The sequence below is a fragment of the Sander vitreus genome, chromosome 5, assembly GCF_031162955.1.
Source record: "Sander vitreus isolate 19-12246 chromosome 5, sanVit1, whole genome shotgun sequence".
Classification (NCBI taxonomy): domain Eukaryota; kingdom Metazoa; phylum Chordata; class Actinopteri; order Perciformes; family Percidae; genus Sander; species Sander vitreus.
Genome location: NC_135859.1, coordinates 37,227,154 through 37,235,560, shown reverse-complemented (window position 1 = coordinate 37,235,560; position 8,407 = coordinate 37,227,154). Strand labels below are relative to the sequence as shown.

General features: G+C 46.7%; 1 protein-coding gene across 1 annotated transcript in view; it reads right to left on the bottom strand.

Annotated features, from left to right (window-relative positions):
- Positions 1-1,099: 1,099 nt before the first annotated feature.
- elmod3 (ELMO/CED-12 domain containing 3) overlaps positions 1,100-8,407 on the bottom strand; it is a 19,441-nt gene continuing 12,133 nt past the window's right edge. The window contains exons 10-13 of the mRNA XM_078251692.1: positions 7,617-7,747; positions 6,024-6,100; positions 4,995-5,122; positions 1,100-4,273 (exon numbers count right to left, since the gene is read on the bottom strand). Coding sequence (XP_078107818.1) covers positions 4,032-4,273; positions 4,995-5,122; positions 6,024-6,100; positions 7,617-7,747 — 578 coding nt within the window. The 3' untranslated portion in view covers positions 1,100-4,031. The remainder of the gene's footprint in view (positions 4,274-4,994; positions 5,123-6,023; positions 6,101-7,616; positions 7,748-8,407) is intronic.

Sequence of the window (8,407 nt, the reverse complement as noted above, 5' to 3'; positions counted from 1 at the left end):
CGACGTATTTTCACAGTCTTATACTAACACAATAACTCATTTATTCTGAAATAATGGACACAGGAAGGGGCGGGACTTCGCCTCTCTACACGAACACATTCTCACACAAGTTTGTTTCATCTTTGTGGGGACCCGTCATTGACGTAATGCATTCCCTAGCCCCTTACCCTAACCTTAACCATCACCACTAAATGCCTAACCTTAACCCTTACCCTCACCCTAACCAGAACCTCATTCTGACCCTAATCCTAAAACCAAGTCTTAACCCTCAAACAGCCCTTTAACCTTGTGGGGTCCAGCATTTTGGGCCCCACAAAGCTGTGCAGACCCCACAAGTATACCGTATTCCCCGGTTTTTGGACCCCACGAATATAGTAGCACACGCACGCACACACACAAACAAACCCTGAAGTTAGGAACGATTTCCATCGCCACGCAGCACTATCGTTTTGATTATCATTGACTGAGAGCTGGGATTGCATACTGTACCTTCATCAATATCAGCTCGCTCGCTCACACACATGCACACGCACACACACACACACACACACACACACACTTTATCAGGTAAAAAGAAATTACAATCACATGCTTTATAACGGAATGTAGAGAGAGCCTGAGCCGAACACGGACTCCGTTACGTAAAGTGTCTCCTGGGCTTTTAACGCCACATATTGAGAATTCAGCCATGAGTTTAATAACAAAGCTCTGACGTGCTTTCATACCGCGGCTGCAACGATCAGTCGACTTATCCGTCGACAGAAAAGTAAAAGCCAACTGTTTTGATAACAGATTAATTGTTTAAGTAATTTTTTTCGTGCATAAAATAACAGAAAATGCCGGTTTTTTTGCCTCTAAAATATGGAGGTGTCCCGCTGTTTTCTGTTTTTAGATATTAAACTGAATATCTTTGGGCTTCGGACTGACAAAACAAGACATTTAAAGACATCAGCTTGGACTTTTTGAAAGTGTGATGGACATTTTTTGACCATTTTATAAACCAAACAATTAATCAATTATGAAAATAATCGCGAGTTGCAGCTTTTTTTTTCATATTTATATATATATTTATATATATATATATATATATATAAATAAAACTGTAAAGTTACGACAGCTGTCCCTTCAGAAAAGGAATAAAATAGTTTATTTTATAAATTATTTAAAATATATTCTCTGGATCTATTGTCTGTCCGACCCCCTGATGACACCAACAGCTGGCGTTATCCCTGCGACACATCTGGTACCGAGCGTTGGGTCTTTCACATCTTTGACATGACGTATATTTGATTCACGCTCTGAAAGACAAGACCGTCAAAGCTGCTTTCAAAGTCCACCTGTTGGGAGATACTTGAGAAGAGTAGTGAGTCCGTTTACATGCACACTCGGGCTACATCTCCAGCGCTACGTTTTCACACCTGTAGTTGGTTTGGTTTGGTCCGAATCACTTGGTGAGTTCGTAAACTCGGAGCGGTTTCACACCTGGAAAAACCCAAGCGTACCAAAATGCGTCTTTACAAATCACGCAAGAACGTCCACTCCTCTTATTGGTCGGATGTGTCTGGGGGGGCGGGAGCAAGAAAGTAAATACAGGAAGAAGGTCCTGTGTTCTGGACTAGTGCATGTTTCTTGCATCTCTGTGGTCAAACCAGCTCATTTTATTTAAATGAGCAGACGTTGTTTCGCGAGACACGTTACTACGTCTGCTCTCATTCATTCATTCCAGTCCCCCCCCCCCTATAAAAACAACTATGGTTAGAAATCCTTTCTTCATACATACACCATTCCCCATCACATCAGAGCACTATCATCCATTACATATCTCAAAAAGGCATACAAACTGTTCCTTCTCAACAGTTACACTTGCACACATTGATTGTTCATGTATTGTCCAAGTCTTGTTTGTACAGTTGCCTGCATCTGTCTAGCCCGTGCTAATGTCCTGTACAAATGTCTCCGTCCTCATGTGCCGTAACTATGTTCAATGTTTCTGCAGAACAGGAACCTGCTGCAAACCAGTTTTTTAAACTGAGTCAGGCCCGTTTATATATTGTAACTTTTTGTTACTTTTAAATTTTTCCTGTACAATAAACAAAAAATGAAAACGCTCTGGTCACCGTGACTTTGCTCTGCCAGTGTCTGTCCCCAATTTTAGCAGCAGCTGGTTTGACCACAGAGATGCGAGTGACGGACGGCGAGCTTGACCGCTGTCTATTTCTCTGATAGGAACACTGCAAGCTGCTACAGTTTGCTGCTCTGCTGCATCGCAGACTGCTGGACACACCTGACTACAGGAGACATCAGCTCAGACTGCTGAACACACCTGACTACAGGAGACATCAGCTCAGACTGCTGAACACACCTGACTACAGGAGACATCAGCTCAGACTGCTGAACACACCTGACTACAGGAGACATCAGCTCAGACTGCTGGACACACCTGACTACAGGAGACATCAGCTCAGACCTATGTAGTAAGATGTACTGTTGAGGCAGGTGTGAAAGCGCCTTCAGGCTCCATCTCCCCCGCTACGTTTTGGTTTTTAAGCGTTTGAGTTTTGAGCCTAAAGTGATCTCCGTGCTGTTTTTGTCTCCAGTAGAAGAACTAATCTTTTTTCTTTTCTTTTTCTAGGCCTTAAAGGCAGGGTGAAATATTCGGGCATTGTTGGCCAAAACCTAAGTCTAAATCTAGGAGACAGTACCTGGTACAAGATCAACTTTTTACTTGTTAATTGGGCTGTTTTGAGAGCGAGAAAGCCACAGAATGAAGAGCTTTGTGAGCGATACAAAAAGGGAATTGAAAGTTCAGCCGAATGCAGCATAAACAAGGTTTTACCTTCTCAGTGAACAAGTGCCCACTGTAAAACATAACACAACTGTGCATGGGCGTCGACTGGGGTCAAAGGCCCTGACACACCGACCCGATAATCGTCTGGCGAGGTCGGTGACTGGAGTCTGTTCGCTGTGCTCCGTCCCGTCGTCCGGAGGAGCCGCCGTCGGCTTTAATCTGGGCCGATTTGACATGTTGATTCGGCCATTTGGGCAGTCGGACTCAATGACCCATCTGATTGGTGGAGTGCTAACCCTTGATCAGTGGTCTTATGTTAAAACACATACTGGAAATAACAAGCGGGATGAGCGCGACGAAGGCCTCTCAAAATCTGCCGAAATTTTTTTAAACAGATTAGCGCCGCCTGCTGTTATGGAGGCGTATTACGTCTCGCGCACGCACAGAACGTACGCTTAAGTCGGCGTCTCTTCGGTGTGTTCTGAGGCACTTTTTGGACCTCAGGGAGCCTGATCAGTCCGACTGCCTTTCCTCCTGACGGCCGGCTGTCGGGTTGGTGTGTCAGAGCCCTAAAACAGAAAAGGAATTTTCCCTTTCATTAGCCGTGGAATCAGCTTACTCTGAATATCGTCTTTTTCAGAATAAGAGTAAACAACTGAATATTATGTGCATGTAAACGTAGTCGCTTTCTTTTGCTCTTCACTCCAGAAAACCGGCGTCTGTTTGCATGTTGAAACTGCTTCATTTCTCTCTTTATTAACCAGAAAGTGTTGAACAATTTGGCTGCGTTACGCTCCCCCCCCTCTGCGACGCTATCCCTGACTGACTACGTCTTGATTTTAGGCAGGTAGAGTTTGGCAGCTATCAACGTGGCTCCTAAAAACGACAGAAAAGTGCAAACAATCACTTTCTGACCTGCGTCAGCTCTTCATATCTGACTGCTCTGTGTTCTCTGTTCTGAAACACAAAATACATAAAAAAAAACCAACAACAACAAAAAACAAATATAACTCTGAAAGCTTAATGGGATCAAAGTGCAGCCCCCCCCCTGGCGTCAGTGGAAGTGTTTGAATAGGTTCAGGTAGCAGGGACGGTGGGGGATCTAGCTCTCTGAGATTAAAAGGCTCGCGCACACACACACACACACATACATACATACACACACACACACAAACACACACACACATACATAAAGACACACATACGCATACACAGAAACTCACTCACTCAGTCAGAGTCTAGCTTAGATGAATCTGGCCTCTCCCTCCATGTCTGGCGGCAGATCACACACTCCTGTGAAGTGCATCTCCTTCCCCGTGCTGCCCAGCCCCGTCCCAGCACGGCCCCCCAGGCTGGGAGACGCCTGCTGGGCCTGAGGGTCCGGTGACGTCCCGCGGGGGATCCCGCCGGCCCGCCTCTCTTTCAGGAAGACCTCGAGTCGGCGCAGCATCTGCTTGGGGTTCTTTTTGGCAAACAGCTCCACTTCTGAAAGGTTAGAAAACACAGAAGCTGTGGGACTTTCTGCCGGGAACAAAAGAGACCCTGGACTCGTGAACCCGTCGTCCTTCTTTTCATTACATATTTCCAACCAATCAGAGATCATCTCCCATTCCCTTTAAAAGCCAGGCGCGTTTGGACCTTGGAGCATTGCTGTTATGATGGAGGATCTGCACCGTAATATTTGTATTTGTAATCTTCTGCATGTGTGTGTGTTGCTGTGCGTCCTGTGTGTGTGTGTGTGTGTGTGTGTGTGTGTGTGTGCTGCTGTGCGTCCCTGTGTGTGTAACAAGCATAGTGTGCACGTGCTGTGCACGAGCCTAGGAGCATTTTACTAATGCTCTGTTAAAATAACAATGAAATGCTGCGTTATTGACTTTAGACCAGGTTTTTGTTGGTCAATGGTGCCATCACTTCCCACTGCCTCAAGATAGCAATACGCCCAGAATGCACCTGAACACACCTCCCTGTAAGACTAGCACGCCCAGAATGCACCTGAACACACCTCCCTGTAAGACCAGCACGCCCAGAATGCACCTGAACACACCTCCCTGTAAGACCAGCATGGGCCACAGATGGGGTCAGGTGCATTTGTTATTTAAACGACGTGGGCGCTGGACAGGAAACTGACAACTGCGTCGGTCTTAACCTAGCAAAGACACTTGCGTCGGGCTTTGGGCTGCGCCGGGCGCCGATAGGAGCCCTATACCTTTTAGCACAAAGCCCGAGTCAACGATGGTCTTCTGTTGGGTCTTCCACAGCTGGTACAGGTGCAGGTACGTGGCAACGTAGAACTCATTCAGGACACCGACCACCTGCTGACGACGGTTGCACTCCCTGGAGAGACAGAAGACAGAGCATGTGTAAACAAAAACACACACAGAGAGACACACACATATTAACACTAAGGCTCCATCTCCAGCGCTACGTTTTGGTTTTTTGAGGGTTTGACTTTTGAGCCCAAAGTGATCTCGGTGCACCAAGTAGAAGAACTAATCTCTGTTTAAACTAACACGCCCAAACCTCATATCTCATCATCATTCTGGTATAGTGGACATAAGCAGGAGGCAGCGTGGAGACTCCGCTCACTGCTGGTAGTTGCCATGGTAACGTTAGTAGCTTTAAGTCTCAGAGAACGAGACGTCGTGACCGATGAGACCCAATCAGGAGGAGAAACGTCGGTGTGGCCAAAGGTCTCCGTTTGAAACACAACCCTGCAGATTCAGAATCAAAAGGGGTCAGAAGTGTTCCCTAATGTCTCTGCTTTAGGGGCTCGGACACACCAGAGCAGGGGGAATGAGAGGGGGGAACACCAGAGCAGGGGGAACGAGAGGGGGGAACACCAGAGCAGGGGGAATGAGAGGGGGAAACACCAGAGCAGGGGGAATGAGAGGAGGAACACCAGAGCAGGGGGAATGAGAGGGGGAAACACCAGAGCAGGGGGAATGAGAGGGGGGACACACCAGAGCAGGGGGAATGAGAGGGGGAAACACCAGAGCAGGGGGAATGAGAGGGGGAAACACCAGAGCAGGGGGAATGAGAGGAGGAACACCAGAGCAGGGGGAATGAGAGGGGGGAAACACCAGAGCAGGGGGAATGAGAGGGGGGAACACCAGAGCAGGGGGAATGAGAGGAGGAACACCAGAGCAGGGGGAATGAGAGGGGGAAACACCAGAGCAGGGGGAACGACTATCAATGTAAATGTAAATGTAGCCTCAGACTGAGGACAGGGACTCACTTGGACAAGGCTTCCTCTCGGAGCACCTGCAGAGCGATGCGCGTCATGTTGATGGACATCACACTGAATGGAAAGTTCTGAAGCAGAGACAATACACAAAGATATGTAGGTCACACAGAGGCTACAAGGGCCTGATGCTACGTTTACACGTGGCCGGCTATTTTCATAAACGGACATTTCAACCAGAAGTAACATCGTGCACAGCTGTCAGTTTTCAGGAAAGTGTTCATCGACACGTCCCATCCTAAACCCAACCGTCCCGTTCTTGTCCTGAGTCCCGTTCTTCTTTTCCTAAACCCAACCGTCCCGTTCGACTGGCAGAAAGAATCGTGCTGTGATCACGAAAGATGCTTCCCACTGAAATACATTGGAGATTGGCCATATGGAGAAAATCAAATATCACGATATTTTTGACCAAATATCTCGATATCGGTACCTCAACGATATTATAGTGTTGATTATTGGTGCTTTCACAAAATATTTACACAATGAGATGATAAATAATCATCAGTAATGTGGATATAATGACTAAGTGTGTAAAGGTAAATAATAGAACAGCTACAACAGTCTAGTTAGTTCAGACAATGACATCACTTTACTGTAATGCAGCCTTTAACACCAGGAGAACACACCTATGCCATATTACGAGGAGGAGGGGCGGGACAAATACCACAAAAACCACCCGTCACATCCGACATGTACAAGTCGGTGTTTACCTAGGTTTCTGCAAGACATTGGTGCACATATTTGAAAGGAGGTTTAGGGGTTCTTCCATCAAGAAAATGTGACATTTATCAATTAAAACATGCAATTTCACATCATTTTGGACCGTTATTATCAACATATCTGTGTCTAAAAAGTTGGAAAAGCTAGAACAGATAATTGATGAATAATACTCAAAAAGCTTAAAGACCAAAGAAGTCCAATACAGAAGACTACAATCATTAGCTCTTAGGAAAGTCATTTAGTTTGTTTTGATGCTTGCATTGTCTGCATGTACTGTCATGGGATGCACCGAATCCAGGATTGGGCTTCTGATTGGGCTGAATATTGGGCTTTTTGACGGGGTTGGGTTCCTGCTGAACCCTACGCTTGCACTCCGCGCTACGCTGGTCGACGTGATGACGGCGCCGTTGATTACAGGAAGGTGTTTACGTAGGTGGAGCTTCAATGCAGCAGGCTGAGAGGAAGTGGAAATGGAACTGGTGAGCAGAAAAAGTGTTGTTTGGCAGTACTTTCAGTCAAAAGAAGGCCATTCAAGTCCAGCTACATGTTCAATCTGCAATGCTGATTAGTCTGGTGGTGGCGAGGACCCTAAACAATACACAACATCACCGCTGTTACAACATCTGGTCTGAAACATCTGGAAGAATACGAGCTGAGCATGAAGGAATCTACAGACAGCAGCCAGAATGCAGCAACTTCAGGTACGGCAAAGGAAGGACAGTCACTGTTTACTTCATTAATGTGTTGACTGTGTTCATGGACTGAGGACGGGACGAGGACTCAGCAGAATCTCAACCAGGGGATTCAGGATTTGGCCGAACCCCAAAAATCTGGATTTGGTGCATCCCTACTTTAAACAGCTGATACCTGTGTGGGGTGCTGTGATAACTTGTAGATGTCTCGAGCCAGGGGCAGAGTCTCCGGGTCCATCACAAAGTACAGCGTGTGCATCAGTCCCAGGAAACCGGTGCCACGCAGGTCAGTGGCCGGGTCTGTACCTGCAACACAGAGACGTCATTTTGTTTCCATGTTTGGTGTGAAACACGGTCAATACTTTTAGACACACGGCCCTATTTTACCAATCTAAGAGCACGGCGTGAAGAGCCTGGTGCAGGTGCGTTTAGGGCGTCCAAATCCACTTTTGCTAGTTTGACGGCTGATAAAAAGGGTCCGTGTGCCGGGGTCATGGTTCAAAAGGGTTGTTCTTAGTGTCTTCATTAATCAGAGGTGTGTTCTGGGCGTAACATGCAATCAACCAATCAGAGATCATCTCCCATTCCCTTTAAAAGCCAGGCGCGTTTGGACCTTGGAGCATTGCTGTTATGATGGAGGATCTGCACCGTAATATTTGTATTTGTAATCTTCTGCATGTGTGTGTGTGTGTGTGCTGCTGTGCGTCCCTGTGTGCGTGTGTGTGTGTGTGTGTGTGTGTGCTGCTGTGCGTCCCTGTGTGTGTAACAAGCATAGTGTGCACGTGCTGTGCACGAGCCTAGGAGCATTTTACTAATGCTCTGTTAAAATAACAATGAAATGCTGCGTTATTGACTTTAGACCAGGTTTTTGTTGGTCAATGGTGCCATCACTTCCCACTGCCTCAAGATAGCAATACGCCCCAGAATGCACCTGAACACACCTCCCTGTAAGACCAGCACGCCCAG